The sequence below is a fragment of the Apostichopus japonicus genome, chromosome 9 (genome assembly GCF_037975245.1).
Source record: "Apostichopus japonicus isolate 1M-3 chromosome 9, ASM3797524v1, whole genome shotgun sequence".
Taxonomy (NCBI): domain Eukaryota; kingdom Metazoa; phylum Echinodermata; class Holothuroidea; order Aspidochirotida; family Stichopodidae; genus Apostichopus; species Apostichopus japonicus.
The window spans coordinates 17695285-17712524 of record NC_092569.1 but is presented as its reverse complement, the minus strand read 5'-3'; the positions used below and the strand labels follow the sequence as shown (position 1 = coordinate 17712524).

At 33.7% G+C, this 17240-nt stretch overlaps 2 protein-coding genes across 2 annotated transcripts; both read right to left on the bottom strand.

Annotated features, from left to right (window-relative positions):
* Positions 1–622: 622 nt before the first annotated feature.
* On the bottom strand, positions 623–7796 carry LOC139974261 (fibrinogen-like protein A). The gene is made up of 5 exons (XM_071981271.1): positions 6996–7796; positions 4738–4801; positions 3346–3515; positions 2536–2806; positions 623–1713 (listed from the first exon to the last, which is right to left on the bottom strand). Exons 1-5 carry the CDS (start codon positions 7068–7070, stop codon positions 1481–1483), a joined length of 813 nt encoding a protein of 270 aa, XP_071837372.1. The 5' UTR covers positions 7071–7796; the 3' UTR covers positions 623–1480.
* A 1113-nt stretch (positions 7797–8909) lies between these two features.
* On the bottom strand, positions 8910–14614 carry LOC139974258 (fibrinogen-like protein A). The gene is made up of 5 exons (XM_071981267.1): positions 14457–14614; positions 12875–12929; positions 12360–12529; positions 11095–11368; positions 8910–9531 (listed from the first exon to the last, which is right to left on the bottom strand). The coding sequence occupies exons 1-5, from the start codon at positions 14520–14522 to the stop codon at positions 9278–9280; spliced, it is 819 nt and encodes a 272-aa protein (XP_071837368.1). The 5' UTR covers positions 14523–14614; the 3' UTR covers positions 8910–9277.
* Positions 14615–17240: the final 2626 nt, after the last annotated feature.

Below are 17240 nucleotides of genomic sequence, written 5' to 3'. Positions count from 1 at the left end.
TTTAATACAGACAAAATTTGTAATGTTTTTGAATCAATTCCAATAGGACAAAACTTAGTAAAACAGATCAGACCGAATAAAATGCCATTTTGCAATACTGATTGTGATGTAGCGTTATTTGGATAGAGCAACGCAAAAGGTGAGGAGCTTCGACCATGATACAACTCTCACGCAGCGAAAATTCATCGATTTAAGAGTAAAATATGTATAATATTAAGAAAATTTGCCGGTCCTCGTCTTTCTGTAGGTGCCAATAAGGGTGCCAGTGTGAGGGGGGGGGGTGTTTGTAACCGCCACTGGGCGGTGCCTGACAAACAACGAATAAAACATGGTCTTCAAAAGTTGTAACCGATAATAATTGTCTAAGTCTAACATGTGTGAGGTTGATCTGCTGGATGTTCGGTCACCGTGATGAATGTTACAGGTGAAGTGGTGTCTCTGCTTGTTTTCTTGATTATGGTTGACCAGGATATAAAATAAATGCTTATCTAATATATTTTACTCTCTTGAATGGCATTTTGATTATGCGTTATAGACCTCATAAAAATTAAATGTGACCAGAAAACAAAACAAAAAACGAAGTAACATTCAACTTTATTCGTTTATTAGATTAGAAAGTTACATGATAATATGAAATGATCCTTCGAAATTATATTTAATATTATTGGGGATATCATATGACATTATCGATTTATGGATTCCCTCTTTGATTTCCATAATTTCAACCAAACCACAAACGGAACATAGCCTAACGGAACGTAAGGAATTTCTAATGACCTAAGCGCTCTAGTCCACATGATAATCTCAATCTGTATTTGTTTTTAAATGAGAAACAAGCAATAATCTGGTGCAATTATATTGTTAGCTGTATCAATGCAATATTTGAGAAATATATGACAAATATTGAGTTTTTGAAGAGAAAAATTCTGTTTTCAGATTTTAGAAATTCAAAGAATTATCTTACAAATTATTTTTATGTAGACCAAATGTTGAATTTACTGATACTCACATACAAGACATGATTTGTTTTCCTTTTAAAACTGAGGTCTTAGCTTTCCTTTCTCTACCCAAACCCATGTAACTAGTTGAAAGAAGACAGATTTGTGCAACTTCTACACTTTTGAATTCGTGCTTTATGGTCATCAGGTTTCAAATGTCACCTAAACGTAAGCGAGAAAGGAATTGTAACTAGCACGTATTTTCGGTATTATTTATTATTAGAATGGGGTTGATATAACACATAATATTACATTAAACAAACTTAACTGAGAGAAGAAGTACTGAGGGGAACGGTGGCTTAAGGTATTTAACAAAACAAATTCCATGCTCAGTAAACAAATCTCAGCACAACTAACTGAGTAATTTTTTTTCTGTGTTAATTCTGTGTAAACCTGTGTTCAATCTTTTTTTAAAAGTCAAGAACGTGTTCATCGCACTGTCAGTTCACTTCACCAGCCGCTGTTTTCGATCCTTTTACCTTTTACAGCAATGGTCGTATCTTCATATCTATGTAACGAATGTTATTGTTTCCACCTGGGAAATGCAGCCAGTATGGTGAATCACCCCAAGGTAAATTGGGGTAGGCCCAAGAGCAAGAATCAAACCACCAACCATTCCTATGAAGATCAGCACAGTGAGATGAAGAATGACGGTCATTGTCACGATCTCTAGTAGAGAATGGCATTCCTCTGTTGTATCTGAAGGCATCGTGACCTGTGAAGAAGGATCAACTCAAATGTAAAAAAAAAATTCTCTAGTCGTAGTTTTCTTAGTGATGTGCGAGAAAAATGGGAATCAAATAATATAACTCATGTAAAATTTTTCATTACATCAATTAAAACAGAAGCAAAATATACCCTTTTCTTGTGACTCGGCTAAAGATAATCATATATAACGTAAAACTACATGAAAACAAATGACGGATGATAATGATCACAAGGTGTTTGATCTCTTGAGATGTAAAGACATATGTAACAGGGAGAGAATGTGAAACCAACGGAGCTGTATGGGATAGGGAGATCGAGAACCGCCCGCAGCACGAACCACATTTCCCAGTTCCCGGGTATTACATGGATCGTTTCCTTAATTCGGGTTATAACATATTGTTGTCATTACGTTAATTAGGTTGAGTGTATTGTGCAATAAGCTCGATTATCTTGGCAAGGAACGGAATAAGAGGGGTGTTTGTGTTATTCTAATTTACTAATGTTTAAGCTAAACCTTCTGTATTCATTCTATCATGCAGTCTACATCATAAATTTACAGTGGTTATATTGTGAGTATTAATGTAAGTCACTATGCAATGTTTCAAAATACAAAATGTGTACATATTAAGAAGCTTCCTCGTTAAGACAGGAATTGATCCACATCCTGAGTTTGTTTATTTATTCGGAAGTCAAAGCTATTTAGTCAAAGATATGTCGCTATTACGTATATATATATATATATATATATATATATATATATATATATATATATATATATATATATATATATATATATATATATATATATGTATATGTATTATTAACCCACCTACTGTACTGAACGCATCATAGTCACCAAGCCCAATAAGTCGGTACATTGACTGTTCGTCACTTAGTCGAAATAAGTTGTACTTTGCAAAGTATGGATCTCCTGTCTTGGACACAAAATCTATTCGGAGCTCATGGTCTCTTTGATTGGTGATGTAACTAAGCTTCTCGTTACCCAGCCAAAATTCGCGATGTAAAAAACCAAAGCCTTGTTTGTAGTCGTTCCAGTCTCGATTGAAGTCGACACCGCCATCTAAACGACGTTGCAAAACCTTGAATATGAAAAAAAATAATGTGACCGTAATCATATATTTAAAATCGCATGTACGGTTGCAAGCGCATGCACGGTTGCACCAATAATATTCGTTTGCATAATTAGATTTTTGATGTAATTTCTATAATTGTAATTGCCTAAGATCGCTTGAACATACAACATACTTGCTAAACAATGTAAAATACCCTTGATAAAAAACGAAGAAATAATACGTGACGGTCTTTGATTTCCAAGGACCGATTAGTTAAAAACCGAAGCAATTAATATGCAATAAAGTTCAATAAACGTTAGTGCCAATGCGACTTATGATGGTATTATAAAACATATCCGGAAAAATTATAGAAAGGAACCAAAGGAGCAAATTCAACCTCTCTCTCCACCTCTCTCTATCTATCTCTCTCTCTAAATCTCTATCGTCTCAGTGGGGGATACATTAACAAAATGCTGCAATCTAACAATCATCTTCGATGTACGTTATGTAGGAAGGTATTCCCAACAACTTCCCGAGTTAACTGACCAGAACGACATTTTACTTACTATCCAATTCCCCGAGTCTACAGTATTGTTACAATAAACTTCAAATGGTTCCGGATATCCATCTGGTTGTATAAAGTGAACACCATTGGAAGAATCGTCCACACATTTTTGGAAGACTTCGTGACAGTCCTTGGGGTATTCTGGCTTTTGGTAGAAGAAATAGGGTGAATCTGTGTTTAAGAGGAAAAAGGATAGGTTAAATGCGTTGTTAATTATACGGAATTAAACAAAAGCAACATTCCTTTTCTTTATGTGTTTTGCGTCTAAACGGGCTCTTAATATCATTCAGATTTGCCTGCTTGCTAGTCACAATTATCTACTGTTTATCAATAGCCATCAGTAGTTATATATATATATATATATATATATATATATATATATATATATATATATATATATATAAATGTAAATATATTTCCCAAGTATTTTTTTAACGAGGGGGGGGGGCTGGGGCTGGGAGGGGTTGAACAATATGCCTTTCATTGTCACCATTGCCATCCGGCAACTTTAATGGAGGATCAGTTAGACGGTATTTCATTTTCTTTCGATTCGTTTAAAGTGTTTTAAATAACCTGCATCTCCATAAAATAAAATTCATAGCACCCTCAGCCTTGTTCTAGGCATTTCTTTTCATATATATTTTTTTATAATCAACAAAATTTGATGTGTTGAAAATTTAAAAGTATGAGATAAAAAGTTGAATTTTATATAACGGTCGACACTTAACTTTCGAAAATGTGTACGGACTTTCGAGAACAAAAACAAATAAAAAAGAAATTGCTGAAGTAAAATAAAACAAATTTCGATTATAGATATGGAACTTTGATAGAAAAATATTACATTTCCAGAAAATTGTCAAAATTTTGACTGAGACAAAATTGCTAAAATGTGCAAAGTTTCGAAATAACAATATGTTATAAAAAAATTCAATGGAACCAAAGGTTGAATCTTCAAAACTTAGATTTCGTTTGGGAAATCCCCAATTGCACCCACCCAGCCACATTTAAACGGATTCTACGCCACTGGCCACAAAAACCTTCCCCTCCCCTACTCCCCTTGTGGTTAGGTGACGCACCGCAGGTATCATATTTGTTGTCGTCTGAACTGTCAGATGTAATCATCTACAAACTGCGCCAATTTGTTATACAACAAGTGAAAACCACTTTGGATACTGGCCAGAAAATAAAACTCTCTCGTACGAATGTGTATTTCTGGTGCAGATCGTTAGGCATGTATGCGTTATAGGAGATAGCTAAGGTTGCTTCGTATTTTCAAAAGAAAAGTGGAAATGTACTGTATAGGCTACATAATAAAGTTTGAAATCTGAATAATTAAACATTCGAAATTTTAGAGACCATGATGAAGCTCGTTATATTGTGTTGTAATTCATACCTTCGTCTGAACTTCTGGTCTGCTTGAGTAACACCTCATTTTGTTCATTATCTGCTTGCGTGACCTGTACAATTGAATGATATCAACCAATTATATATTTTTGTTTATGAATAATATAGGTTTACCTACATAATTATATGGACATGTAGTGTGCGGCTGGCTATGGCATGAATAAGATAGTCAAACGTCACAGTAACTACATGACAGTGATGGTCTTTTACAGCCATTACTGTCAAAACAAGCTGTAAGCATGTATGTTTAGTTTTTGACAAAAAACATACAAAAACTAATAATTCATTGATATACATTGTATGTAATATAAAAGTGAGGTCTTTTATAAAGAGGAGTTACTTTTAACTTCATCCTAGTATTTCGCACACTATATTAATATTTTAAGTAATAACAATTAAATCAATAGATAAATATCCTGCAATCACAGGTGTCTATAAAACTCAAGCGAAATGAATTCAAAAGTACCGGCTTTCATTATTGTCCAATCAGAACTTTCGTTAATAATATAATGAATATTCGGTAACCAGCAGCTTCAGGTAAAATAACATGAGTGCTCTCATTCAATCATACCTCAAGAAATATTGTCAGTGGTTTCTCAGTCAAGTCCACATGACGTCCGACAAGTTTGCAAGATGATTTTTTTTTGGCTAGAAAAAAATCCCATATTTCATTATCGCGTTTCATTATATAAAAATATATTGAACGTTTTTCCCGGTACACTCGATTCATTAGTGGCGTATATTTGATGCAATAAAATTTTCATGTAACTCAGTAAGTTAAGAATCCACAGTACTGAAGATTCTTATTTGCAAATCATGATAAGCTTCAATTAAAACGGTACTGCTCTGTATACTTAGTAGGTAAGCGGCTAACTAATATACAAACAATGATATTTCAAGAGTCCATATTAGAAATTCAAAGGTGTGAAGAACATGCAATATAAATATGTTAGGTCGTCGATGACACCATTATATAGATATATGTAACGTTGTCGTTTACATTTTGCGAAATGAAATGTATTATATTTGAAGATGTCAGAGTCAGTTATAAATGAAAAACAATTCCTGTATTTGGGTTGTAACATCAAATAAATAATTGCATGTAAATGTTCGATGTTAACTATATCAATGGGAACCAGCTTTAGCCAATGCTGTTAACGTAATAAAATTCACAATACAACGTAGAATACTCGTGCCTTGCTAAAGCCCATTTCAAACAGCGAAATGTAATATCGAAGAAAACCAAGTTTGTTGTTGCGAGTGCTTAGTAATACTACATAAAATAAAAAAAGCTTAGATGCCTTGTTTTTCTTAAATATTACTTAAAGAATATTAACTATCTTTACTATATTTACTAATAATTGAGAGTAGTATTTAAGATAGGTTTGTGGAAAATGTAAACTCCTCAAGGCAAGAAATAATAAATATAAGAACAATCATATAATAATGTACTTTTACCCTAAAAAGGCTTCTTAGCCAAACCAATGCGGGCAGTTCCCACAGTTCCTGCATGTCCATTTATAATAAATCGAGAGTGTGAATGGGTTTATAACGCTATTAAAGATAACATGACTCGTCGTGAATTATAAAAGTATTTCGAAATATAAATAACTGTGTAATCAAATGACCAATATTCTTGTACCTTGTAAAAAGTATATGTTATGAATATTACAATGTTCAATTTAATCCAGGAAAACAAGGCAGAAACACAGTTTCCCCCTTCTTTAAGCTACAGTTCAAATTTAACTTGCCAGTTTCTTGTAGTTCGGTCAGCACACTTCTTTATTTTTAAGGGAAATTTGTTAGTACATATATCTTTATATATAGGAAAAAAACTCTTGTCACTTTAACCTTACAAACTCATACCAGGAACTATGGAATACGTTATTATGAAAAAAATGGAACCATATAGCATTACATGGGATTTGCGAGGCACACACGTTTCTCGATTTGATTAAATCGTTGCAACCAAATAACATTTTTGATTGAGCGGTAAAAATATGTTTAACTTAATTAAGATTTGAACATGATGATACAATTATTAAAACACAAAGCAAAGAGTAATCGTCACTTTATACACAGCTGTTTGAATTAGCTTTATCTTCGAAAGATATTTATTTCACTTATAGGTGTTTAGTTATTTCGAGCAATTCATATCAAGGCTGCAGTATTTTTAATTTTTCAAATTACACTAGAGATTACTTTGATATTATCAGAAAAGCTACAAATTAAGGAAAATGAACTTACCGCTTCGTCAGTTGCTATCGCTTGAAAGTCGTGGAAAACTACAGCGGTTACAGATAATAGCACGATCAACTTCATTTTGAGCTCAGCTCTTTCCACAACGATAGCTCATGGAAGAATGAATCTTTTGACTTAGAAACCACTCACAATAAAAAGGAAACACATTGTGAAAGGTTCTTTGTTACCGAAGCATCGAAGATCCACCAGCCTCGAATCGACGGACTCTGGTAATGGGTTTAGTCCTTCCCCAATGTCACTGGTGTTGAGGGAAATTAATCAGCAGTATATGCAGTTTACCTCACCTTCCCCATGTAATGAGTTCCATGTCATTAGATTCGTAAAACTAGATCCGGATATTAAGGGCAAGAATTTCTGTTTTAATATAACTTTCCAGAGATCAACTAATAATGTTCCTATCCACGAAGTAATGCGCGGTCGTACATATAGGGTATATTCGCCTCATAAAATACTTTAAATGAGAAGTAGCCAATGTGATTGAATCATTAGGGTAGTACGTACCAGTATAAAAAATAAACAAACGATAATGTTAGTTTGGGTGGTGGAGCAGTGAAGTATAACGTGTGCAACATTTGTGACTAATTGGAATTTATTCTGTTTTGGTTTACTACACTCATTTAAGAGTAAGATTCTTCCCGAGGTAAGATGTAATTGTGGTGGTAATGGAATCTACAATGGGCGTTGTTGTCATTGGTCTTCTTAGGTAACTTCTTCATGACAACATTTTTCATTGTGCTAAATATATGATTTAGTTTATTGCAGCCAGATACCTTTAACAACAGGCCGTAAATATGATAAGACAACTTGGAACCAAATCATGTAATTTAATCTTGACCATGTGCATCGAGACTCGAATTGCTGAAAAATGAGAATAATCCAACATACTATACAGCCTTGGTTTTTGCGCCCATTTCCAGAGTTTAAAAATAACTTATTAGATGTAATGAAATAGCTCCAATTATAATCATTACGTAGTGAAGCGTTTCACTTTGATCTGCTTGAGCCCTCATCTATAATACCCCCCAAGACCCACGTTACTTATGTTAATATTCAAGTAAAAACTTAACTCAGCACTGCAGCCTTACTACCTCATATCCCTCTCCTTTATTTCTACGAGTTCCCGCTTTCAACAGCGGTCAGCTGTACCTTCCCACTTTCAACAGCGGTCAGCTGTACCTCTCCACTTTCAACAGCGGTCAGTGGTACTTTCCCACTTTCAACAGCGGTCAGCTGTACCTTCTCTCATTTAGTCCTTTTCATGCATTACAAAACTGACAATCCATGACCTACATAGAGCCCTAGCCAGAACTTATGGGTGGGGGGGTGGTTGTTTTCTAACTTATGTGATATTTTATTTTACATGATGGTGGCCCATATTGTGGGAGGGCAATGAAGACAGCAGGGGTAGGAGAGGAAGTACAACCATACTGTATATCGCCTTGGGAATGGGTCAGGATATTTTTCAAACGGAAAGGCAGTAAAAGAACTGTTATTGTAATATTATACGAACATTGTCAAAGCTGCTCCCTAAAATGTTGCTGTACATTTAGGAAGTCGATGAGGCAATCTTTGGACAACGCTATGTGCTAAAATATATTAGATTCCTTGAAGATGTGTCCTTTAAAATGGGGTCTGGATTTATTACAAATTGGATATTTCTTAATCCAACTGTATTGCAAAGTAGTACTTTTTATGGAAACTTTAAAATATACGAGTCATAGAAGTTTTCTGACGCTTTTAATGTATACGCTTGTTATTAACTCAACATTTTGCACTCCAGGACAGCAATAACGTCCATGTTACTTGACCATTTTCAGTACCAAATATATAAAAGTAGTATAACAAACATGCCTTTCTAATATTGAAGCAAAACAAGAATCATGTATTGATAGTCACGTATTAAAGTAGCTGGTTATTTTACAGCTCAGTTCAGTTCAACTTTATTGTTATTTCTCACCAGATTCGTGAATATTACAATCGGAGTAGCAATAGACATTTATCATTTCATGATTGTAATGTCCTTCATTCCCTGTTATGTAAGCATATCATAAATATACCATCACTATCACAACTTGGTTAGTGTTGACTAAACGTGGATCAGCGTTGCTTTAAAATTGCAACAGAAATTGTCAAGATTTTATATACATGCATATTCTGATTTTGATCGCAAGAGAAATGTCTGAAAAAGTTCCGTCACCAGCTTTGTATGTGACAGTAAGTGAAATCAGTTGATTTTGCGGTGTGAACGGTTCCATGTTCTTTTTGTCCTACAGTGGACGTATCTTCATCTCTATGTACTGTATGTTATGATTACCACCGGGGAAGTTGAGATAATAAGGACCATAAGAACTCCAAGGGTAGTTGGGCATTGTATGATAACAGTTCCGACCGTTCACATTTCTGCCATTGAACCACCATCCATTAGCATGACTCCTGCCACAGTGATAGGAAGAGTGGGCTTCGTTATCCCGATCTTTCGTAGAAAATGGCTGTCCTCTATGAGCATCCATGGCATCATAACCTAGCAATAGCAAGGAAAAAATAACGAAAAGTTATTAAAATGACCTGAGCTTGATAACAGCAGCATGCCACGATAGAAGGTCTGTAATACATTTACTTAGTTTAGAGTTTAATGCGACCGTTGAAGTTCTTATCGTTTTTTATTCTTTGTGATATGGTAACTTATTCCAAAGCAAAAAGAAAATGTATCATTACATCCAATGGACAGTTCAACGGAGAAGGTATTATAATAAGTTACAATGTGCCCTTAATCGAATGAAACAGTAGGCTGTCTCATGTAATCTTGTTTACGTATATGCCTAGAACAATTAGTTACTAATTCGAGTTCCCGCTTTGAAAATAGTTTCCGAACTCATATAATCGATTATTTTAAGAATTATCATGAAATGGTGCGAATGGGGGGGAGTCGTATCATTATTCTGTATATCAATAGCATAGACATTCACCTGTTTATTAACTTATCGAAAAGGAGCAACGCAAAACTCCATACGTCAAATCAATTTGAGAAGGACTGGTAGTTTTTAGGATAGAAGCGACCAAGCCGATGCCTGTAACGTTCTTCGCTTCATGCTTTCCTCAAAGCGTTTAGTGTTTTATAACTACTACCTCTAATTGCCAGTTTAATGTAACTTAAGTCTTTTTTTTTTAAAGGTCGATATGGAATGTTTTGTGTATGCAATCAAAACTCTTTGACTTATTTAGACTTTATGTTATGGTTATTGATATGAAGTTAACTCATTAACTATATATATATATATATATATATATCGTAATACACCTTTGTAATGGTTCGAATCCCGGTGGAGGCTGAAAGTTTTTTCACTGTTCTTGATTTTCCAACTCATTACGATTTTCATATATATATATATATATATATATATATATATATATATATATATATATATATATATATATATCTTAGAAGCATATACCGCGATGACATCATCAATAAACATGTTGAGAATTGAATGGTGTATTACGATAATTTTTCAGTTCATGAATGTTGCTATACGAAAGCATATGCAGCTATGACGGTTTCATAACTCATGTCAACATAATTATGTTAAGGAGCATCTACAACGATAACAGCTTAAAGAATCATGATTAAGAGTCATGTATAGGTCAAAGAGTGTAAATGATAAGTCTGAAGAATATATGGATGGCAGAGACATTACAAAGGTTTCTTTAGACAAACAACTGAAATGTTGCATTATAAGTAACAAAATTGAGAATCTCAAAATGTGAAAATTGTGAGCCAGATTGAAGAAAATGTCTTCCCGAACCATTGCAATATGTCATCTGTAAAATGTGATTTCTGTTCGCAAAATGAGGTAGCAACAGAACTGAAAAAGGCAGTGCCATTTTTTTTTTTATAACCAATTGAAATCTAACTGATTATATGTGAAGAAATCCTGCCATTGAATTGGACGATGGAATCGCAGGAATGCTGTAACGCAAATATCACAAAAGAGATTAAATGCTTTGCAGTCAGTCAAATATACCGTAGTTAAAGTTTCTCATCTAGTGGCAAGCAAACCAACTAAGATTCCAAATGTATACGAACCTACTGTACTTGAAGAATCGTATTCTCCCAGACCCACCAACTTGTATTTGGTACTTTCATCACTGACACGGAAAAGATTGTACTTTGCAAAGTAAGGATGATCATCGCTCCTGGAAACAAAGTCAATTCGTAGTTCATAGTCCTTTTGATTTGTAATGTAGGCCAGTTTTTCGTTACCGAGCCAGAATTCTCGATGTAGAAACCCAAACCCTTGTTTGTATTCCATCCAATCTCGATTAAAATCAACTCCTGCATCGAATCGGCGTTGAATAATCTTTAAAATATAATTCATATATGAGTTATGTTTAGTATGAAAGATGTTATGTTTCACATTTTATCAAAAATTATTTTTTGCGTAGGCAAAACTGACTGCGAAAGAATGAATGTTTGGTTATTTAAAGAACAAATAAGTTATTGCCTAAAAAGGGATCCGATAAGTGGTGATTCTTCAAGGACACAAGCGCTGTCATACCTCAGCCTATTAAAGTGTTCTGTGCTGTAATGGCTAAAAACAATAAAAACGAGTTTTGATCATCATCAAGTAAATAAATAACAAGTAACTTTGTTCAGAGCAGTTGATTTGATTTTTGTTTTGCTTCAATTACCATTTAACAAATGTAGCAAATGCCATACGTTACATACATAAAGGTTGCAAGTACACAGATTAACAGACCATCCTAATTGCGTTTAACACGACATGAGCATTTATTAGTATATAATTAATTAATATATTCGATGCTCCACATTTGTGTTTTTTTTCTTCAATATTATCATCCGTCAGTAGTAGTCACATTGCATGCAAGCAAACCTTGTACAAGATTTGAACAATTAGTTTAAGATTTGAGATCGATTGATATAGTAGCTTATAAACAACGTTGTTATAAGTTATTAGCATCGAATGAATTAAAGTAGTACACATAAAAAAGTACACATTTATCAAAATTATCTAATAAGCTGGTTAAATTGACTGAGTGCAGTGGTCGTTATGCTTGAGTTACTAATCAAACAAAAAGGAGAAACAAACTATTCTTGTTAAACTTAAGCTAAAAGATAAAGCATTTTCACTGTCCTAGGCAATGTCTATACTAAATATAAGGGATAAATATACCTATGGCTGTATTTTGTATCCATCTAATCTACTGATAATGCAAGAGAAATATTATGTTACACATAAACTAAGTTACCAGTCAGTCTTTTCCATCTACATCTTGATTTATCTTCTAGATATAAAACGAGAAAACAGATGAAAATAAAAAAGTAAATACCAGCCAGCCTCCGCCATCTACAGTGTTGTTACAATATACAGCAAATGGTTCCATATATGAGTCTGGTTGTATGAGGTAGACCCCGTCTGAAGATTCCCCGTCACATTGTTCAAAGACTTCCTTACAATCTCGAGGGTAGTCAGGTTGCTGATAGAAGTAATATGACGCATCTGCGAATAAGAAAAAGAAGCATTGGACAATAAAATATGAACATCTTAATTCCCCCATAAGACGACCTATGCTATATGAAAATTGCAAATACTTATTTTTCATGGCATATTTAGTTTCTAAATAATTATTATTTTTAGGTACGGTCAAAAATGTCAAACTATCATGTTACAGAAATGTCTGTTCAAACTCATCCTTATAGTCTATGTTAACTATATACAGACAAGTACTACTAAGCATGAGCTACAATTGTAGTCCATTCCTCAGCAATTCTTTCTCATGAATTTTCCTCAGTCATGAATTCTCTCCTAAATCATCATGTTTGGATAAAAAATATTCCTTTATACCTGAATCAGTATTTCTTCTATTCCTTGTAGAAAATCCATCAACATCTCCATTTCTCTGTAATTAAAACAAGTAGAGGAAAACTGCACTATAGATTGATCACGTAGCTATTGATTATATGCATGCTTTTTGTTTTAAATTCAGTCGCAAAAGAGTAACGAATGTTAACGGGTTTTGTTTCGACGACTTATAGTTTTCCACCCAACCAATGTTTTATTTTCATAAGCAGATCAACGAATGGCTAAGTACTCTTTGAATTTTTCTCGAAAGGGAGACGGTGCATGGAAATACCTTAAGCGATTAAAGAACATTTGTCGTTAATAAAATTGCAGGCTACCGACTGTGATCAACTCCAAGGGGAAAACCGAGCTTTAGCCCGTCAAAATAGCTTCCCTTTAATCAACGATACATTGAGCTGGAAATACAATATTGAGATCGGGTTTTCAAATAGTGTAGACGATTTCCTTCTCCATATATATGGCTCATAGTCGGCCGACGGAATAACCCTTTAATATTTATTTAGTGGTTATATATAATACATATATATATATATATATATATATATATATATGTATATATATATATATATATATGTGTGTGTGTGTATCAGAAACAAGCCACACTAAACAAGAAAACAATATATTGGTAGAATTAAAAGAAATTGTGGGGGGGGGGGGGTGGGTTCTGAACTCTTAAAGTTGGCCTTTATTATACGAATAGTAAGTTACACAATATGGAAACGATATGAACTGGTGTTATATGCAACTAAGGAACACATGTAAAATCATTTACAATTATCTTTCATTAACTTGTTGTCATTGCTAATCGTTTGTTAGAGAGTGGGTTTACTTACAACTTAAATGCAAGTATGCATGATATTATTTAAGGTTAACATGTTCATTGCAAATATTTAATTTTTAACCTTAAAGTTAGAGATCGTTACATAACGTGACAGATTGAAATTCATTATTTTACATAATTTTTCTGATGCAAAAATAGTTCAAGTAGACTTACCCTGGTTTCTGCTATTTTTTTAATGGTCATCAGATCGTGAAATGGACACACTAACTATAAATGAACGTTTCTCTTTCTTATTGTTTGAAATTGAGACCTTATAAGGTAAAAGTTAGAGCTTGTTTGTGTTTATAGGGTTGCAGCCTTCATGTAATCGAATCGCATGGTATAATCAACCAGAAATGGTACAGGAACTGAAGTAAGGTCTTCTTCTCCGACCCACTTTGATTTTAACCCTCTACGCAGTGAATTCCTTAAATGAGTTACTTCAACGATCCTGGACCTTTTACCGAACAACTCACATTACCTTTTTATAAAACTGTTAGCAAGAACAATCATTATTCTTGGAAGTGAAAATTATGGGAATTTATGTACTGCGACATTGGAAATAAAGAATTTGTAAGAAAATTATTTGACAATTTACATTTTGTACTACTGCAAATTAACTTGTACTACCGGTATTCGGGAGAGATTGAATGGAGTATAATTTGAAAAGAGTTATCGCCTTTTGTTAATTCTGCACAAAACTACATCAACGGAATTTTATAGTAATGAAAATGGCCAACTTACCGCTTCTGAAGCTTGGATACTTGAGACGAAAGTTCCAATAATGTAAAATATGATAAAGAAAGTCATCTTGCAGAGTTGTCGTCGTTTAGTTCTTGCAGGTTTGACCGCTGGAAATGAAGTGAAGCTAAAGCAGTCCGCCTTTCTGGTATCAGCAGATAGAAGAATTGATGACCTGTCGTCGTTCCTTTCAACTTACAGTAGGGATTAAGAACCATTTTGTAATGCACGTATTAGAAATATCGTCATCTAATAATGTAGAAACAATACGTGTTTACCATAATTCTACCTATTGTTTCTGGTCAATAGATAATTAATGTGAAATTGTAGTAATGTAGTAATGTCGCGTGCCACAATGTAGTGTAAAGTGAATACAGTGGCTACGGAATGAAATGTGTATCTACCTGATAAAATGATGTCATTATATCGGTATGGTCGACATACTGTACTGTCGTCACAATGTAGTGAACGGATTGTAAAATTGTGTTATAACAGCCTCTCGGGAAGTCAGGTTGTTGGTACAAGAAATCCTAGGCATCTGGGAGAAAATGACAAAACAAATTAACTAGATCACCCTTATTCTCACATCAAGTAATAATGAGAATCTTTCCGTCCGTTGAATTTTTCATATCTTCATATTGAGTTTACGTACCATTTGGAGGTAAATGGAACGTGAGAATGAACCGCAATAATCATATTTGCTACTGCTAGTTTAGTCTTGCCAAGCAAAAAGTGTTTTATTCTCAGCTTTTTATTCAGTGACTGCTTTCCCCTCCCATCAACCTTAACTCACATGAAAAATCTCCCTCTTAAAATGAACAACACGCTGCAAAATGTACATGGATTTAACCTGAAGGCTGAATAAGAACTTTACTCATGTCTTTTGCCAAATCTGTGCAAACTTAAGTAGAGAAGGTCAAATATAACGAGATAATCAAAAGGATATTAACTTCGGTTTGCCATTCTATACCAGCTCATAATGTACTATATATTTTGTTTCTATTTTATGAAGAATATTGGTTCTAGTTATCAAATCTCCGATGACCTGTTAATGTAAACAAAAACATAATCCAAAGTCAACTGTGTATTCCATGTACCCAATAAGCCTGTTCGGAGATGCAACTTACGCATGCGCGAAATTTTTCTATGTGCTTGACCTCCGCTTTGGGTCATTTGTGTATAAAATCTGTGTTGTTGTCGTTGCGGGCATACTGTAGTAATAACGAACGAGATGAAGCCGAGAATTTCCGGGAAAATCGTTAAGATGATAAACGTTATTTTTATTTTGGTAGTCCAGAAAGTAAGTAAAAATACTTCCCTACATCGGAAAAGATGTAATTTTGCGTTAGACATCAGGAAAAAGACGTCCGGATGTTATAATGGTACTGGGTTCGCGGTATGAGCGCTAACATTATTTAGTATGTAATTTGTCGCATAGTATCTACGCGAATATATAGAAAGTTAGCAACAATGAATTATTCATGGGGAATATCGTCGTAGCTTGTCATATTATAGTTACTAAAACAGGTTTGAACATGTATTTCTTATTATTGTTATTATTGCAATTTTTGTTATTATTGTTATGATGATGATGATGATGATGATGATGATGATGATGATGATGATGATGATGATGATGATGATGATGATGATGATGATGATGATGATGATGATGATGATGATGATGATGATGATGATGATGATGATGATTATGATTATGATGATGATTATGATTATGATTATGATTATCATTATGATTATGATTATTATGATTATTATTATGATTATTATGATTATTATTATGATTATGATTATGATTATTATTATTATGATTATGATTATGATTATTATTATTATGATTATGATTATGATTATGATTATGATTATTATGATTATGATTATGATTATGATTATTATTATTATTATGATTATTATTATTATTATTTTTATTATATTATTCGTATTGTTATTATAGATATTATTATTGTTATTGATATTATTGTTATTAGTATTATTATTGTTATTCTTGTTATACAAAAACATGTTGATGCGATAGAAAATTATCTCTTCAAGGTTTTTTTCTTGTATGTTAATGATCATAAGACAACGAATTTGGATCGATTTTTTACTTCAAATACTTTCGCTTTTACAACCAGTTGCAGATCATATTCATCAGTATGTATAGGCCTACTATTTGTTTTGCGTTTATGTCGCTACTTCAGAGTACGTTGTTGTTCCAACGTTGGGGCAAGCTGAGGCAATCTCTTCGTAGCGAAAACAAGTGCGAACATCCTGATAATTTAGGTCTTGGCTCCCTTAGAAAGTCCTTCAAAACTTTCACCCGCCATAGCTTAATATCATCGATGGATATTTCATCCTTCATTGCGAAAAAAAGAAGAAATACTTCAGTACATATAACGATCGATATTTGGAGGTACAACGCTAAAATGTGTGCATATGTGTCGAGTGACGCTACTATTCACAGTCGACCCTTTGACCTGTGTTATGACACAGGTTTTTACGTTAATTGCTGTTATGCACGTCTTAAATGGTTATGTATTATTATGCAAATTTGTAAACGTAGAGCACAATCAGTGCAGTTCCAAGTTATGGTCGAGTAACCTTACATAATGTTATATAAATTAGTTTTGCAAGGAGAAGTTCGCTCTCTTCTCCCTGTGGCACCAGCCTGTACGTCACGTCACGTCGAAACAACCATGAATTCTGCCTAACACTAAAAAAAGAAGAAAAAAACATTCCGTTCCGGCCTTTCTTCACCAGGCCAAC